The sequence below is a fragment of the Schistocerca nitens genome, chromosome 1 (assembly GCF_023898315.1).
Source record: "Schistocerca nitens isolate TAMUIC-IGC-003100 chromosome 1, iqSchNite1.1, whole genome shotgun sequence".
Classification (NCBI taxonomy): domain Eukaryota; kingdom Metazoa; phylum Arthropoda; class Insecta; order Orthoptera; family Acrididae; genus Schistocerca; species Schistocerca nitens.
This window is the reverse complement of record NC_064614.1, coordinates 122,512,081-122,531,708: the sequence shown is the minus strand read 5'-3', so window position 1 is coordinate 122,531,708 and position 19,628 is coordinate 122,512,081. Positions and strand designations below refer to the sequence as shown.

Here is a 19,628-nt window from a genome sequence, read left to right as displayed (position 1 = left end):
TCGGCGCAGATGTCTGTACATGCAAAAGATCGCTGCAAATGTGGTGTGTTCACATGACACAAACCCCAATCTACTACTCGCCCACCATCTGTCAGTGTAGAAAAGAAATATCAGTGGCAAGCGACTACACTCCCCGTAAACGTCGAAAATTTAATTCCGTTATTTTGAAATTTAGAAATGGAGAAAGTTCTGTTGTGGTCTGTGTTCGTAACTTGTATTGCAAAAAACATTCAGACCAACCGCAGGAAACTGAGAAAGCGGTCAAAATGGTGTAGATAGTGGCTGCTAAAGCGAAAGCAGTTTCCTCACGTAAATTTACTGCGAGAGTTGCTGTGCGAACCTAACGACTGGCGAAATTATTTGCGGATGGATGTCGAAACTTATAATTATCTCTTAAAGCTTGTAACCCCGCATATTATGTGAAAAATACTTGTATGAGAAGGGCAATTTCTCCTCATGAACGGCTGGCCAAGCAGATCAAAATACCATAACGTTGGCTGGTATACTTGATCTACTCCTACACCAGATCTTCTAGATTTCTGAACTTTGGATAACTCTTTTCGGTAAACAGTTCGCAACGATTTTGTTTTTTATATTACTGTTCCTCTGTTTGCCAAGGCATCAACTGCCCGCAATTTTTCAAATAGAGCATTGTATGCTTTTTGTATGTCTTTTTGTCTCGGTCACTATATTATTTACTTTTAATCTTCCACAAACATGGTTGGTTTCTATATAGTTCAATGAATACACTTACAAATTCTCGAGAACACTAAAGAGTATCAGCCACTTTAATGCCCTGTGCGCACAAATACAAACACTAGACTGAGCAAACAGCTGTTTCACGCCAGATTTGCGGCGACCTCCTGTCCACACACTCCAACTTGTCTGCGCAGATGTGGTTTGAACCCACAGATTTGCGAGGTTTCGCTCAAACCTCCAACTCCAACTTCCAGGTTTGCACACACCTCAGGTTGGTGCAAATCTTCTGTCCACATGCAACGATCCGTCTGCGCAGATGTGATGTGCGCAGACATTTGCGCAGACAGATCGTTGCGTGTGGACGGGCCTTTAGCCAACACTGCTCTCTGGTCTGAGATTCTCTTATAGCTTACATATCGCAGGCAGCGCGTGAGCAATCCATCGAAATTACATCTGCTCGAGCGCGCTATCAATAAATTCCTCAGTCATGGACCTCTTACAGACCGTCTACCAGGCACTTATGTGTGATTTTCAGTGTATCAATGTAGATGTAGATGATGGTTGGAGGGTGTTTGCTTTAAGACGTTTCACGACGTACATGCCAACGACCATCTGCACGATGGAGCGTAAAAAGTGACTCGTATGAAAAGGCCACCAATCCCCACTCACTGGACGTCCAGTTGCGGTATTGGCGCGCAAATTTCATCTTTCCTCGACGACGAACAGCAGTCAGCATGGGTGCGAGAACCAGGCGTCTGCAGCGGAAGCCCATAGGCAGGAGCGTTCGCTGAACGGTCGTTGAGGAGACACTGTTGGTAGCCCCTTGTTTCATCTGGGTGATCATTAGGTCAACAGTTGCGCGTCTATTCACCCGTACCAATCTCCAGAGCCACCACCTATGGCACCACAGTTGGCTTGGCACTGGTTCTTGATAGCGCCATTTTGCAATGCACAATATACTTTAACCATGGTGTCACGCGAACAGTTTACAGACTTTGCCGTTTCAGATATGCTTCCACCTTTGGTCCGGAAGAGAGTGATGATGCCTTTTTGGACATCAGACAGATTGGTCCGCTTCCGCATTACGACAACGACTGCAATGTTTCTTGCGTCTACTTGGCATGCTTTATATACCCTCCCACCTACGGTCTGCGAGTCGTCAGTGCACGTTGGCGTTCAACATAGGCGATGGTCCCATCAGCGTGAGTGGATAGTGATAACGACCGACTGTTTCTTGCCCAGGACGTCAAATGTCTACATCTACATCCATACTCCGCAAGCCACCTGACGGTGTGTGGCGGAGGGTACCTTGAGTACCTCTATCGGTTCTCCCTTCTATTCCAGTCTCGTATTGTTCGTGGAAAGAAGGATTGTCGTTATGCCTCTGTGTCGGCTCTAATCTCTCTGATTTTATCCTCATGGTCTCTTCGCGAGATATACGTAGGTGGGAGCAATATACTGCTTGACTCCTCGGTGAAGGTATGTTCTCGAAACTTCAACAAAAGCCCCTACCGAGCTACTGAGCGTCTCTCCTGCAGAGTCTTACACTGGAGTTTATCTATAATTCCGTAACGCTTTCGCGATTACTAAATGATCCTGTAACGAAGCGCGCTGCTCTCCGTTGGATCTTCTCTATCTCTTCTATCAACCCTATCTGGTACGGATCCCACACTGCTGAGCAGTATTCAAGCAGTGGGCGAACAAGTGTACTGTAACCTACTTCCTTTGTTTTCGGATTGCATTTCCTTAGGATTCTTCCAATGAATCTCAGTCTGGCATCTGCTTTACCGACGATCAACTTTATATGATCACTCCATTTTAAATCACTCCTAATGCGTACTCCCAGATAGTTTATGGAATTAACTGCTTCCAGTTGCTGACCTGCTATATTGTAGCTAAATGATATGGGTTCTTTCTTTCTATGTATTCGCAGCACATTACACTTGTCTACATTGAGATTCAATTGCCATTCCCTGCACCATGCGTCAATTCTCTGCAGATCCTCCTGCATTTCAGTACAATTTTCCATTGTTACAACCTCTCGATATACCACAGCATCATCCGCAAAAAGCCTCAGTGAACTTCCGATGTCATCCACAAGGTCATTTATGTATATTGTGAATAGCAACGGTCCTATGACACTCCCCTGCGGCACACCTGAAATCACTCTTACTTCGGAAGACTTCTCTCCATTGAGAATGACATGCTGCGTTCTGTTATCTAGGAACTCTTCAATGCAATCACAAAATTGGTCTGATAGTCGTTATGCTCTTACTTTGTTCATTAAACGACTGTGGGGAACTGTATCGAACGGCTTGCGGAAGTCAAGAAACACGGCGTCTACCTGGGAACCCGTGTCTATGGCCCTCTGAGCCTCGTGGATGAATAGCGCGAGCTGGGTTTCACACGATCGACTTTTTCGAAACACATGCTGATTCCTACAGAGTAGATTTCTACTTTCCAGAAAAGTCATTATACTCGAACATAATACGTGTTCCAAAATTCTACAACTGATCGACGTTAGAGATATAGGTCTATAGTTGTGCACATCTGTTCGACGTCCCTTCTTGAAAACGGGGATGACCTGTGCCCTTTTCCAATCCTTTGGAACGCCACGCTGTTCTAGAGACCTACGGTATACCGCTGCAAGAAGGGGGGCAAGTTCCTTCACGTACTCTGTGTAAAATCGAACTGGTATCCCATCAGGTCTAGCGGCCTTTCCTCTTTTGAGCGATTTTAATAGTTTCTCTATCCCTCTGTCGTCTATTTCGATATCTACCATTTTGTCATCTGTGCGACAATCTAGAGAAGGAACTACAGTGTAGTCTTCCTCTGTGATACAGCTTTGGAAAAAGACGTTTAGTATTTCGGCCTTTAGTCTGTCATCCTCTGTTTCAGTACCATTTTGGTCACAGAGTGTCTGGACATTCTGCTTTGATCCACTTACCGCTTTGACATAAGACCAAAATTTCTTAGGATTTTCTGCCAAGTCAGTACATAGAACTTTACTTCCGAATTCATTGAACGCCTCTCGCATAGCCCTCCTCACATTACATGTCGCTTCGCGTAATTTTTGCTTGTCTGCAAGGCGTTTGCTATGTTTATGTTTGCTGTGAAGTTCCCTTTGCTTCTGCAGCAGTTTTCTAACTCGGTTGTTGTACCACGGTGGCTCTTTCCCATCTCTTACGATCTTGCTTGGCACATACTCATCTAACGCATATTGTACGATGGTTTTGAACTTTGTCCACTGATCCTCAACACTATCTGTACTTAAAACACAAATTTTGTGTTGAGCCGTCAGCTACTCTGAAATCTGATTTTTGACACCTTTGCTACACAGAAAAATATTCCTACCTTTTTTAATATTTCTATTTACGGCTGAAATCATCGATGCAGTAACCGCTTTATGATCGCTGATTCCCTGTTCTGCGTTAACTGTTTCAAATAGTTCGGGTCTGTTTGTCACCAGAAGGTCTAATATGTTTTCGCCACGAGTCGGTTCTCTGTTTAACTGCTCAAGGTAGTTTTCAGATAAAGCACTTAAAAAAATTTCACTGGATTTCATTGTCCCTGCCACCCGTTATGAACGTTTGAGTCTCCTAGTCTATATCCGGCAAATTAAAATCTCCACCCAGAAATATAACATGGTGGGGAAATCTACTCGAAATATTTTCCAAATTATCCTTCAGGTGCTCAGCCACAACAGCTGCTGAGCCAGGGGGCCTATAGAGACATCCAATTACCATGTCTGAGCCTGCTTTAACGGTGAACTTCACCCAAATTATTTCACCTTTCGGATCTCCGTCAATTTCCTTCGATGCCAAGCGAATACCGTCTCTTTATTGACTTGCCTGGCATTTGACACGCGACATAAAATACCTTGCAGGAATATACCCTGGCAAAAGATACTGTCCGGATCGGCGAATGCAAGTATGAAAAAATTCCAGCAACCGACTTCCTCCACCGTATTTAGAAGCATTCTAGGACGAAATGGAACTCCCTATTAAAACCGATAAACTAGATTTAAGGTTGACTCTGCCCTGCTGACACCGTACCCACTCTCCCCTTCTGTACATGGTGCGATGTTAGAATGTCTCGTCGAAGTTAGTAACAATTGCCCAATTACGATTTAAGCATGGGAACGTCCATCATCTTTTCTGCCTTCGTCGGGGCCCTATCCCCAACTACGTCTGTGACATGATGGAAGTTCTTCTCTTGCTTGGATGGCCTTTGCGTCATCATGAACCTATTACTGGAAGTTGTAGAACTATTGCCCTCGTGCCAAGTGTCAAAGGTCTGCTTGCAACTAATGATATTGTTGTATGCAGACTTTTATACGATTTTTAATAGAAGGATATAGGAGTGCAGTTGATACACAGTAAGTAAGAATAATAACGTCTTCTGTCACAAGAAACTTTAGTGTTTTATTAAATCACACAATGTTCTCCGCGCCCTGTGGATCCATCGTCCGCAGCAAATCGTTCAATACAAATACATTATTTCGTATGCTCTAGAGGGAGGAGAGACGAATGCAAATTGCTTAGGAGTCGGTGTGTGAGGTCAACAACAATAGATAAGTAATGAACTTGCCATCACAGGTGATGAAACATGGCCTCGAAACTAAGGCTCATTAGTTCCAGTGAAAGCATTGTAGATCGCCAAGAGCGGAACTAGTGTGGCATCGCGTAATGGTTAAGCTCAATGCATTCTTCGATTTTAACGGCATTTCGCACCGTGAGTTCTTGCAACAAGGTCGAACGATCAATAATGAGTACTACTTGCAAATTCAACGCTGTTTGCGTGAAGGAATCCGGAAAAAGCCCCCGGATTTGAGGCGAAAGTGCCCTTGGCTTTTAAAACACTATAGCGCACTTGCCCACACTTCGTTGGTTATTCGTGAATTTTTGGTCAAATATAATACTATAATGTTGGCTCAGCCTCGATATTCGCCAGATTGGCTTCATATCAGTTTTCTCTGTTCCTAAAAACAAAGAGAAGCTTAAAGTACTTTCGGTTTTCAAAACTAGTGTGCAAAACTTAAGGACGAAAGTAGCTTTCGTATCATGTGTCGCAGCCACGCAGCATAGCTCCAGCAAACGTGGACAGTATATACCCCAGCGAATTGGTGCAGTGGTCCGCACACTGGACTCGCATTCGAGAGGACGACTGTTCAAACCCGCGTCCGGCCATCCTGGTTTAGGTTTCCCGTGATTTCCCTAAATCGTTTCAGGCAAATGGTTCCTTTGAAAGGGCACAGCCGACTTCCTTCCCTAATCCGATGGGACCGATGACGTCGTTGTTTGGTCCCCTCCCCCGAATCAACCAACCAATCATACATAGAAAGAACTACAGCAGTATAGTACAGAAAGTAACTGAAAGATATATGAAATGAGACGAACAGGAATGTCACTTTTAGTCACAGACGATAATTACGCTGAAATCACCGCGATTCATAATGGTTCTCTGAACATATTATTAAATCGAAGATAAATGTATGTATACAGGGCGATTCTTATTAACGTTCAAAAAAAACCTCCGAAACGAAGCAGATGACGCTGAGGCAAGTAACTAAGTATAACACACATGGTGCCGCAAATGTCGGGAAATACCCGCAAAGTAGATGACAAATGTTGAACATTTGACGTTACCAGACAACGTACATCGCCATACGTGGCAGCAGTTGGGCTTGTCGGTCCTACCCCAACCGCTAGGCGCCCCTTTTTTTTTGAACACCTTTCGTAAATGTGGTGTGTTGTAAACGAAGAAGTTGCAAAATTATTGTCCTCGCTGTAACCAAGAAGAAGCTGCTCTTATTTTGTGTTTTTTCCCCTTTAGTGCCCTTTTTTTACGGACGTTAATAAGATGTAGATCATTTACTGGCTGCGAGGCAATTCGAGAGCTTATACTCATTTACTTGTGACGCAATACGCTATAGTTTTGTTGTATTGTGCTTTGCAATAAACCAGCGAAGATCACGAGAGCCGGCAAATAAAATGGCAGATCTTATCTCAATATAAAAAGATAACTGTCTAACGCAATACAAAAAAAAAAAAAAAAATACTGCGTGCCACAAGCAAGACTCGAACCCTGAGCCCCAAGAGCTAAAGTCGCACGCGAGGGCCAGGAGCCACACCGACGCAAATACCTGTCTTAAGGGGACCACCCCCTGCCTATCTAACCCATGTTAATTTAGACAAGTATTTGACCCATTTCTGAAAAAAACTATTTGATGCATGATGCAGGACCTTAATTTTTTACTGTATGTTACATGATGCTAGTAAAGTCAACTGTACTAAAATCTACTTTATCCATTTTATAGTTTTTAAGAAATACTGTTTTTAAATTTATTAACAAAAATATTAAGTTTTTTTTGCAGAAAATATTTTTTGTTGAACTTCCTAATGGGGGAATATTAATGAATGTAGTAGCAGAGGTGGCTTTTTATGTTATGCAGAGTCTCTGAAAATTTCATTCATTTACCAATGATAGTTTCTGATATAATGGGGCATATGTAGTGAAAATTTTAGTTTGCGGGAAATTGACTTTAAAGAAAAAACTTTTGAAATTTGTTACTTACAGTTAATTAAAACTGTCCTGGTGCATATGATGGCCCTTCTTCGGCCTCTAGCAGGTCTTCCAGCTTCTTTTTCACCTTCCTGGATGTTTGTCTTGCTTTCTTGGCCATATTAGATGCAGACCTGTCTGCATCGTCTATCCTCATTTTATCGCAATGTTGCAGGCCAGTGATCATATTTTCACCAGGATTAATTCCCAGCTTTTTCAGTACCCAACACTTTCCAATATTACCACAACTGAATGTAATAACAGCATCATGAACTCCTAGTTTCATTGTATGCGTGCCTACAAATACAGCTTTAGGAAGGCGGTTCCAAATTATCCTGCTGAAACATTCATTTGGATTCTGTGTCTGCCAATGCAGACATTTCTTTAGAAGGTCAGGATGAGCCAACTCTCTGAAAATAGGTTTAGTTGATGTAATAACACCAGCAGGAAGAGAATGCTGGTGAGAATAAGATTCTCCAGTTGTATTGCACCACGAATTTTCTCCTGATGGACACAATCCATGACATGGCTTATCATCAGTAGAAGACTTATGGAAGAATCTGGCCCAAACATCTCTCTTCATTGCCTCCAGATTTTCTTTATTTCTCCTAATAGCCTGCTCATAGTATACTTCCAAGTTACCTATAACAACTACTCGCAATCACACTTGAACAAATCTAACCGCGTGTTTGAAAGGTTGTTATTTACAAACAGCAGAAACAAAAGAATACCGACCGTTGCATTCCAAGGATAGCCAACACACTCTGGAGTAAAAAACAAAATACCTAAACTGCAATGTAGAGGATGTAAAGATCTAAAACATATGCAGAAAAGTGGGTGACAGAAAAGTGGGTGTGGTATATAAACACACGTGGTAGGAAAATGCTCTTTAAATGCTCGAAAAAAAATTTTTTCATCAAAATCCTTTTCAGTGTACTTAAATAAAACCTTAATCTATCGAAATATGATGAAAACCGAAAATCGATTTTTTTCGACCTGAACCACGGTGTGGTCTCCTTTACTTGGGTTGGGATGATCAGGCGCGACCGACCGATAGGCTCCGCCTCTCCGCATGCGGCGAGGCACGTCATGTGGTGACGTCACACTGTCAAGACTCGTCATCCTCTTTTCGGGTATTTCCCGTCGTTTGCTGCTTCATGCGTCTGATATTAAATTACTTGCCCCAACGTCATCTACGCTGCTCCGGGGGTTTTTTAAACGCTAATAAGATTCCCCCTGTATATGTAGTACGTAGGTACTACAATCTACTTGGCAATAAAACTCTCGTTAATTTGATTTTTTTTTCCTCCGCCCCTCTCGATTATTTGAACTCCTGTTATTTTGAACCGTCGCTAATTTGGATTTTTTCGCTGGTCCATTGAGTTTCAAATTATCGAGAGTCGACTGTACTTTAACATAAGATCACTGCTATTAATGAGTAGATTATGACAGATTATTAGTTTTTTTTTTTTAATTTGCCCAATAATTGCGTGAAATATTGATTTTTGTTGCACGTGGAAGTTGTTTGAAGGCCACCTGCAACTAGTACCGGGTTCCGGGATAGCGGTTTATTGACGTTGATATCGCCAGTAACGTAATCGAACAGTAATGGACCTCTCCACCTGTTTATGAGCAATAACTTAACTGACAGTCGCAGCACCAACCGTTGATCTACTGCCAGCAGTGGCGTTCAGCAAGTAATGCAACACATTTTTTTCTCGGCCAATTTCGGTTGATACAAAATGCGGACGTTATTGTGGGACATTGCGGAATATTCCCGCTTCACCCCCTCCTGTTCCACAAAGTTTCGTCGGGTAGCGACGCTATACGTAGCTTTCAAAATGGTGTCTGTAATGGAGGTGCGTTCCAAGCAGAGAACTATCACTGAGAGTCTTTAGGCGAAAAACCAGAGCATGACATTTATTCATAGGCGCTTGCAGAATGTATACTGAGACCTAGCAATGAATAAAAGCATGGTGAGTCGTTGAGCGAGGCGTTTGTCATCATCTACGTCTACATCTACATCTACGTGATTACTTTGCTACTCACAATAAAGTGCCTGGCAGGGGTTCAATGAACCACCTTCAAGCTGTCTCTCTGCCGTTCCACTCTCGAACGGCACGCGGGAAAAACGAGCTCTAAATTTTTCCGTGCGAGCCCTGATTTCTCTTATTTCATCGCGATGATCATTTCTCCCTATGTAGGTGGATACCAACAGAATGTTTTCGCAATCGGAGGAGAAAACTGGTGATTGAAATTTCATGAGAAGTCCCGTCGCAACGAAAAACGCCTTTGTTTTAATGATTGCCACTCCAGTTCACGTATCATGTCTGAGACACTATCTCCCCTATTTCGCGGTAATACAAAACGAGCTGCCCTTCTTTATACTCTTTCGATGTCATCCGTCTGTCCCACCTGATGCGAATCCCACACGGCACAGCAATACTCCAGAATAGGGCGCACAAGCGTGGTGTAAGCAGTCTGTTTGGTAGACCTGTTGCACCTTCTAAGTGTTCTGCCAATGAATCGCAGTCTTCGGTTTGCTCTACCCACAATTTTATCTATGTGATCGTTCCAATTTAGGTTATTTGTAATTGTAATCCCTAAGTATTTAGTTGAATTTACAGCCTTCAGATTTGTGTGACTTATCGCGTAATCGAAATTTAGCTGATTTCTTTTAGTACACATGTGAATAACTTCAAACTTTTCCTTGTTCAGGGTCAATTGCCACTTTTCGCACCACACAGATATCTTATCTAAATTATTTTGCAAGTCGTTTTGATCATCTGATGACTTTGCAAGGCGGTAAATGACAGCATCATCTGCAAACAATCTAAGACGGCTACGCAGATTGTCTCCCATGTCGTTAATATAGATCAGGAACAATAGAGGGCCTATAACACATCCTCGGGGAGAGCCGGATATTACTTCTCTTTCACTCGAAAACTTTCCGTCTATTACTACGAAATGTGACCTTTCTGACAGGAAATCACGAATCCAGTCGCACAACGTAGGCACGCACGTGGTTAGAAGACGCTTGTAAGGAACGGTGTTGAAAGCCTTCTGGAAATCTAAAAATATGGAATCAATTTGACATCCCCTGTCGATAGCACCTATTACTTCATGAGTATAAAGAGCTAGTAGTGTTTCAAAAGAACGACATTTTCTGAAACCGTGCTGACTATGTGTCAATAAATCGTTTTCTGTGAGGTACTTCATAATGTTCGAATACAGTATATGTTCCAAAACCCTACTCCAAATCGAATTAGTGATATAGGCCTGCAATTCAGCGGATTACTCCTACTTCCCTTTTTGGGTATTGGTGTGACTTGAGCAATTTTCCAGTCTTTAGGTGCGGATCTTTCTGTGAGCAAGTGGTTGTACATAATTGCTAAATATGGAGCTATTTTATCAGCATAGTCTGAGAGGAACCTGACTGTTATACAATCTGGACCGGAGGCCTAGCCTTTATTAAGTGATTTAAGCTGCTTCGTTACTCCGGGGATATCTACTTCTATGTTTCTCATCTTGGCAGTTGTTCTTGATTGGAATTCAGGAATCTTTACTTCGTCTTCTTTGGTGAAGGAGGAAGTAGTTTCGGAAAACCGTGTTTAATAACTCTGCTTTAGTGGCACTGTCATCAGTGACTTCACCGTTGTTATCTACATCTACAGCTATGCTCTGCAAACCACCATGAGGTGCATGGCAGATGGTACATCCCATTGTACCAGTAATTAGGTTCTTCCTGTTCCGTTCAGCGCGGAAATAATGATTGCTTGAATGCCTCTGTGCGTACACTAGTTACTCTAACCTTACCGTCAAGATCCCTGTGTGAGCGACACGCAGGGCATTGAAATATATAGCTAAAGCAATCATTTAAAGCCAGTTCTTGAAACTTTGTTAGTAGACTTTCTCAGGATAGTTTACGTCTATCTTCAAGAGCCTGCCATTTCAGTTCCTTCTGTTATCTCTATGACACTCTCCCCTGGTTTAAACAAATCTGCGACCATTCGTGCTGCTCTTCTCTGTATACGTTCAATATCCCATGTTAGTCCAATCTAGTACGGGTCCAACACATTTCAGCAGTATTCTAGGATGCGTCACACGAGTGAGTTGAAAACAATCATCGCAACAATGTCGCGCAAATCTGTCCGATCTTGCGCATGCCGGCTGACAGCACACAGCTGTGACTCCTGCAATTCTTTCAGAAAATGCAAGAAACGACTCCGCAAATTGCTGCAGATTTCAATGCGTGGCCATCAACAAGTATCAGCGTGCGAACCATTCAACGAAACATCATCCATATGCCCTTTCGGAGCCGAAGGTCCACTCGTCTACCCTTGCTGACTGCACGACATAAGGCTTTATGTCTCGCCTGGGCCCGTCAACACCGACATTGGTCTAATGATGAATGGAACATGTTGCCTGGCCGGACGAGTCTCGTTTCAAATTGTATCGAGCGGATGGGGTGTACGGGTATGGAGACAATCTCATGAATCCATGGACCCTGCATGTCAGCAGGGGACTGTTCAAGCTGGTGGAGGCTCTGTAATGGAGTGGGGCGTCTGCAGTTGGACTGATATGATACACCTGATACGTCGTGACACGTACGTAAGCATCCTGTCTGATCACATTCATCCATTCATGTCCACTGTGCATTCCGACGGACTTGAGCAATTCTAGCAGGGCAATGCGACACCCCACACGTCCAGAATTTCTACAGGATGGCTCCAGGAACACGCTTCTGAGCCTAAACACTTCCGATGGCCACCAAACTCTCCAGACATGAACATTATTTAGCATATCTGGGATGCCTTGCAACGTGCTGTTCGGAAGAGATCTCCATCCCCTCACACTCTTACGGATTTATGGATAGCCCTGCAGGATTCATGGTGTCAGCGTTAGTCGAGTCGATGCCGCGTCGTGTTGCGACACTTCTGCGTGCTCGCGGACGCCCTACGCGATATTGGGCAGATGTATCAGTTTCTTTGGCTCTTCTGTGTAAATTTAACATGAGTGTGACCTTTAGTTTCATTCGACAGCCTGATGAAATCCTTCTTTAATATATCTATGAGTACTGTGGAACTGCATTGTCATGTTTGTTGGCCCACCCCTATTGTCAAACCAGATTGCAGTAGTTTTCATTGCACCACTTTTCATTAATTAATTTCACTTTGTTCCATAGATGGGGTAATCTGTTTACTAATTAGGTTACCAGTTACAGATCTTACTGGCATCATAGGGATGCTGAGCAGCCAACCACAGTCTCATACATTTCTTTAAAAAAAAAAAAAAAAAAAGTAGAGCGTCTGGTAACTGCTCTGAAATCCCTTAGGACGAGGTGGATAGAGCAACGTAATAAATTAATAACTCGGTAGAAGTAAATGAAAGTGTGGGAGCATATAGCCAGAGGTGCCCTAGTCGTGCACCGAAAGCTGAACGTCACATGGCAAGAGGTCAGCGTGACCACAGCACCATATGGGACTGGTTCTGTAATACGAGACAGTTGGAGGGACGGGAAAAGACAGTGCGTGTCAGTCAGTGAGCAGCTGGCAATTATGTTGCATTGCGGTGGCGTTCTTCGTTACGAAATAGCCCGGAGACAACATTTGGATCTTGGATGACTTCACATGGGGAAGAATCATCGAGAAACTTGGGGAAGGACGAAGTGTGGCGAGTGAAGAAAAAGAGTTTGGTGTTGCTCACGGCGTAGTCTCACCTTCATGGGGAGCTTTCAGAACGACAGGCACTGCTTCCCGACGGAGAGGCGGTGGTCGAGTACAGTGGCAGAAGCGACCCACGTCAGACAGGGGGTACAGTTGCAACCACATTCGACAGGACTGTAAGGCACGTAATCGCAAGCACTGCAGTGGCACGGCTGCATGGAGATGGTCTCTTTTCCCCGCCGACGAGTATGTTGTATTCCACTGACACCTGCACACAGGCTGCACCGTTAGCGGTGGCGTCTAGGGCATAGAGACTAGACCAACGAGCAGTGGAGTCACGCATTCTTCTCGGATGACATCAGATTAAGTCTGAGTAGTGATTCTTGACGTACCATAATATGGCAACAGGTGGGGACCCAGGAGCGTTGCCGAACATGATCGTTTTGCTGGCCCAGTTGTTATGATGTGGAAGGCATAATGTTACGTGGCCGTTCTGATCTACAGATCTTTGAACACAGCACACTCACCAGTCAACGTTATTGTGGCACTGTACTCCTTTCCCGTGTTGCGTCTTTTCAGTTGTGCATTTGGCTCTGACTTCACTTTCATGGATGACGACGCACGATCGCATTGGACAGGAAAGAAAAATAGGTTTAACACCCCTTCGACATTTAGGTCATTAGAGATGGAGCACGAGCTCGGATTGTGGCAAGGATGGGGGAGGAAATCGGTCGTGCCCTTTCAAAGGAACAATCCCGGCACTTGGCTGGAGCGATTTGCCTTCTAGTACCACTGGGGTCAATATGACCCCATAAGCACTTTTGAAATATACAGGGTGTAAATTTTATGCTGATAAACCCGAATAACTCGAAAACTAAGCTTCATACGAAAAAATGTGCAGAATCCAAAGTTGATTATTTTCGAGTGGGACATCTGCTGGTTCTAAAATTAGCCTACCAACCCGGACCCCTGGGGGTGGGGCGGGAGGCAACTTTAAAATTTCAAATGGGAACCCCAATTTTTTTATTGCAGAATCAGATTCTACAGAAAAAACTACGTACATTTTGTCATAAACATTTGGTTTGATTCTTGGTAGTTGGCGCTGTAATTCAAGAAAATCCATGTTCTCATTTTTGCGTGGAAAATGGTTACAGATAAATAAAAAATACTTATTTACTTCGTAAATTTTGATTCGCTAAAACTAAAACTCTCCCTCTCTCCCCACAGGGTGCGGTTTGAGAGAGAGGAATTAGAGTTTTACAAAAGTTGACCCAAATATTAATTTCTTTCCGCAGATTTTCTTGAATTACAGCGCCATGTACCAAGAATAAAAACAAAAAGACAAAATGTACGTAGTTTTTTATGTAGAATCTGACACTGCAATAAAAAATGGGGCTTCCCATCTGAAATTTTAAAGTTGCCTCCCGCCCCACCCCCAGGAGGCTGGGGTAGCTGGCTAATTTTAGCACCAGCAGATGTCCTCCTCGAAAATAATCAACTTTGCATCCTACACATTTTTTCGTGTGAAGCTTATTTTTCGAGTTATTCTGGTTTGTCAACTTAAAATTTACACCCTGTATATCTCCCTTGTTTTCGAAACGATTATTTTCAAATTTATGACTTTGTCTCTCTAAGTTGCTTGTATGCAATAACATATTGTTCAGTTTTAGCTTTACAACATATTAAAATTTTTGCATGGGCTGTGCACTGAGTACCACTGCGGTCAGAATGACCCCAACCTAAATTTTTGTTTTGTTTCTTGAATGTAACATGAAAACAGAATGACGAATGTTACGTTGAACAGATATTGTACGAAACACCTGCAACAATGAAACTAACATTTCTCACTTATTCTTTATATACACTGTCGTCATTTCTTGCCTCAGCTGTTGTATATTGCCTCAGTTGTTGCTGGTGTTTTGCCTCAGCGTGTGCAAGAACTACATAATGACTAGAAAACGTTTGAGTAGTGCTGAGACCGGCAGGTGTGGCCGAGCGGTTCTAGGCACTTCAGTCTGAAACCGCGCGACCGCTACCCTTGCAGGTTCGAATCCTGCCTCGGGAATGGATGTGTGTGATGTCCTTAGGTTAGTTAGGTTTAAGAAGTTCTAGGGGACTGATGACCTCAGATGTTAAGTCCCATAGTGCTCAGAGCCATTTTTTTTAGTCGTAGTAGTGCTGAAATACAAGCAATTTTGAATAAAGAAGAGGAATTAGCAGATATACCGTCTGATGACGATGAAGGGATTGATGCTTTTATTTCTGGAGGTAGTGAATCAACTTAAGACTCTGATGAAGAAGTCGGAGATTTGAAAACTCTACTTCATGAAGTTGCTGACATTTCAAATCAGAACGTTTTCAAGTAAGTACACATAATCTACCATATGTCTGCAAAAACTTTAATGATAGTACTAATAATAATAATATGTAAGTACATATGTAAAATAGTAATCCCATTTTTTCAGTTCGAGAAATGGAAATGAAACTTGGGGAAAAAAATCCTGTTAGATTACATGGGAGACAACCAGCATGAAATATATTGAAGACGGCTCCAGGTACCATGAGGTATACTGCTAGGAACGTAAATACTGTGCAGTCAGCATTTGAATTTTTTATGAAGCCAAGCATTTTCCAGATTATTTTGAAGTGGACCAACAAAGAAGGTAACATTAGTTTCAGTAACTAATGGACAGATCTTGATAGAGAAGAATTTGAATGCTTTCTTGGCCCGCTTATTTTTGCAGGATTGTACAAAGGCCACAATGAGGGCACAATGAATTTATGGAGCGAAGAGCCCTGATAAATTGGCTCATATAGGGTATTTATATGAACAGTGGGTAAGCACATTACATGATGCATACGAACCACACGAGAATATTACAACCGATGAACAACTGGTAACTTTTAGGGGTAGATGTCCATTTCTCTAGTTCATCCCCTCAAAACTAGGAAAGTACGGTATAAAGATATGGGCTACGTGTGACAACACTAATTACTATGTCACACACCTGCAGGTATACACAGGGAAGGGCGAAGGCCAGCCTAGAGAAATAAATCATGGTAAAAGAGTAGTTTTAGAATTGACAGAACATTTATCCAGGAGTGCTAGAAGTGTCACAACAGATAATTTCTTTACAAGTTTGGAGTTGGCAAAGGAACTAGAACGAAAACAAATGCCTCTGCTAGGAACACTAAGAAAAAATCTGCTACCTGTAGAATTTATCGAAGCATGGGGAAAAACTGCAGCTTCACGTCTCTTTGGATTCCAGGAATCAGCTACAATAGTCTCCTATTGCCCAAAAATAGGGTAATATAGTGACATTGCTGAGTACTATGCATTTCAGAAAGGAAATAGGCGACGGCGAAGCAGCAAAACCTATTGTAAGTGTAGACTATAATACAACTAAATCAGTTGAAGACACAATGGACAAGTTAGTCAGGACCTACACCACAAAATGTATGATAAGATGATGGCCCGTGGTTATTTTTTATAATGTTGTGCCCTAAATGCTTTCATAATTTGTCTGGACTAAAATCGTGACTGGAATAAAAAAAAAACTACAAAGGAAGAGAATTTCTTCTGGAACGAGGAACAAGTCCCAAAACAGAAGGCGGCTCAGTAAAGCTTCTCTTCCTCATCTTCCTCCTTCAGCAAAAGTGCATACCGGGACGGTGCTCCCTATGCGAAAGTTCAGTGGATAGAAAACGTGCAGGAGATGCTTTTCTTTTATCTGTAAACAACATTCTTTGTTTTAAATGTAAAGAGTTGCTTTGTTTTAAATTTAACGATATCTAAGATCAAAGATTAAGACAAGATCTGTAAATGCTGATATACATAGTTTACCTGGTTTAGTAATGCATGCTTTTATATTAGTTCATTAAAATAAATAAAATACTGCCAGTATATGCCGTGCTAATTACTTGGGGTCATATTGACCCCAGCAGTACTCAGTGTAACAAAAAAACCCTGTGAGTCGGAGGGTTAAGGAAGTCGCAGGAATCTAAATCTGGAGGGCCGGACGCGGGTTTGAACCGGCGTCCTCTCAAAAGCGAGTCCAATGCGCTAACCACTGCACCACCTCGCTCAGCGTGAGCGTGTTGAACAGTGCAGGTGGAGGAATTCTTGAAACGAGAGGCTGTTCGGCGAAAGAACTGGCCAGCCCCCCCCCCCCCCCCCCGACTTAAAAAAAAAGCACACAGGTGTATAAATCAACTCTTGCTTATGAAACAACTGAAGAGGCCCAGTTCGTTAATGCATTCGATATGCCTAATAACCGCTGGAATAATTTGGAATGTGCCTCTTCACAATGAAACCGAGGATGACAAACAATAAATCTGTAATAAAATAAGGAATAAAGTGAAACTGAAGGAATGAGTCGTCGTAGATCACACTTTTAGATGCCAGCTTTCAATGCCGGCATTTACTGTCCGCAGCTGAGAGAGTGCGTGCATGAAGCATGAAAACTGTCAATGATTTTAGCAAACAGAATTGTAAGGAATCGACCATTTCCGTTTAGGAAACGCATACCAGCAGTTGTCTTTTTTTTAAGTGTATGCTACATACAGTACCACATGAATCAAGACACGATGTTTATTATTGCTCTTTTACTTTGTAACAGATATGTTACTTGGCGTAATTTCAGAGTAAATACTGCTACGCACAGATGCTTCAAAACCAGTGTATTATACACACCTACTTTAACAGTTTTGTTAGTTTCCAAAGTAGGGTATATAGTAATTTTATTTTAAAATGTTGATATGCATTAAAACGTGCAGAACTTGTAGAATTGTGTTGTAAGCCTGTTTCTTGCAATCTTAAAATTTGTTGTAGTTCTCGGGTTGTATTGGCGAGTTTCTTCTTCCCCGATAGAAAATTCTGTTAAGAGTGTTTTTGCCAATTAATGGTAAGCACATGAAGATGGACTGGAAAAAATCGCGTACGGATGCCGGTAATACAGTAAGTACAAGTGCTTTGCAGGACAGAAAAACACGTAATTATCGAAAACCTTCATGTTTACCTGACACAGATCCTAGTACTTACGACCCATCAGCAAAAAAATGTGACGTAGACAAATATGGTACTTCCCATTCAGCGAGTAAAATTCTGATGATGAGTGCCCTGTTTAGATTGGGCAGCGAAAAAGCAGGAAAGACGGTTCTTCACGGCAAATGTGTACAAAACATTCGATATAGACAGTTTTCCTGGTCATTCACTCATTGTTGAAATATTTGGTGTCGTAATCGGACAAACAGCTGCGTGTGTGCCGTGTGTTGACGATTAGTTGGCCGCTGGTCATCGGAGTTCGACAGTAGAGCAACTGTTGTGTAAACAGGCGCACGGACATCTATAAGGACCAGTGCGATCGGCAACGGTGACTGTTTGGGGCGATCTGTCAGGTTCCGATAAGAAGGTCATCATAAGGCCAGCAGCGCCTTCTCAGTCCTGTGCCGTTCGTAGCTCCTGCTGGATGCTTTCTGGATATCCTTTCGAAAGATGGCATCTTTTATGAGAATGACTTCGTCTGCGAAGACTGTTTTTAAATTCAGCACTCTGCTGGAAACCAAAAGAGGACTCGCCCAAAAAGTATTCACTCAGAAAGTATCAGTTATTGGCGTTCCCTTCAACAAAGGACAGGTAAGTTGTTTTTCGGCAGTCAGAGATTTTGATTGTTGCCGTTTTGAAACAGTCTGCCATCTACTGGAGGCTTTAGAATATTATTTTTGCTTTTTTCTTTGCGATCGCACTATGATGGTCTGCTAATAAGTTGTGTTGGAAAGTGATTGGCAGGGAGCTAATTTTATAGTATTGCCAATTTGACGTCAAATAATTTATGTAATGTATACATAAAAATCGCGATGTAAGATATTTCTACTGATTGATGACTTATAAAAATGATAGGCTAAGCAATGGCTTCTGGCGTGCGGCCTATACCGTATCTAAAGACGAAAAAATAATATGTCTTTTTCTTTAGTTTTTGGTATTCTGCATAGGTCACTTACGGTATCCCACATTGTGCTATCGTAGCTAATTTAAAATGTTTATTGCTTCAGCTCGGTTCCATTGGTATAAGGCCCACATTGCAGCACACAGACCAATAGACAGGATATTTGTTACTAATTTGAGTGTGAAGGCATGTTAATAAGTGACCTCAAGAGTAGTTCGTGTCAAACATTTACCTGATCATTCAAGTCAAAATTTTCGACACTGAATCACTTCACCAGCAGCGTCTCGTTGATTAAGATGATTGAACTATATTGAAAAGGTGCAGCGATCAAGCTCCTGACAGGTCATACGGTATTGATTTTTGTATTTGTGCTTCACGTTACACGCATTTAGTCATTCGTGTTTTTATTTCAAACAGAGAACACACACAAAAAATTTCATAGATTTAACTTCAAAATTGCTTACTTAATGAAATATTTATATAAAAATCTTTCATCTCATATTTCACCGCCATAGTGGCTGAAATTCCATAAAGAGTGAAACATGTATTTTTTAATAGTTTTAAATGAGAAGCGAAATTCCAATTTTCATAGATTTAGCTTTGAAAATGCTTTCGTAATGGGATACTTTCATTTTAAAAAATGCATCCCCCATTGAATGCCCTCAGCAGCTGAATTTCCAAAAATGCTGAATCGTGTATTTTTTTTATTTCTGACCGAAAAGCCAAATACCAATTTTGTAGTTCTAGCTTCAAA

The 19,628-nt window shown here is 42.2% G+C and overlaps 1 protein-coding gene across 1 annotated transcript in view; it reads left to right on the top strand.

The window, feature by feature from the left end:
• Window positions 1-18,096: 18,096 nt before the first annotated feature.
• Window positions 18,097-19,628, top strand: part of LOC126242557 (arginase, hepatic) — a 71,483-nt gene continuing 69,951 nt past the window's right edge. The window contains exon 1 of the mRNA XM_049948096.1: window positions 18,097-18,564. Within this exon, the coding sequence (XP_049804053.1) occupies window positions 18,424-18,564 (141 nt within the window). The 5' untranslated portion in view covers window positions 18,097-18,423. The remainder of the gene's footprint in view (window positions 18,565-19,628) is intronic.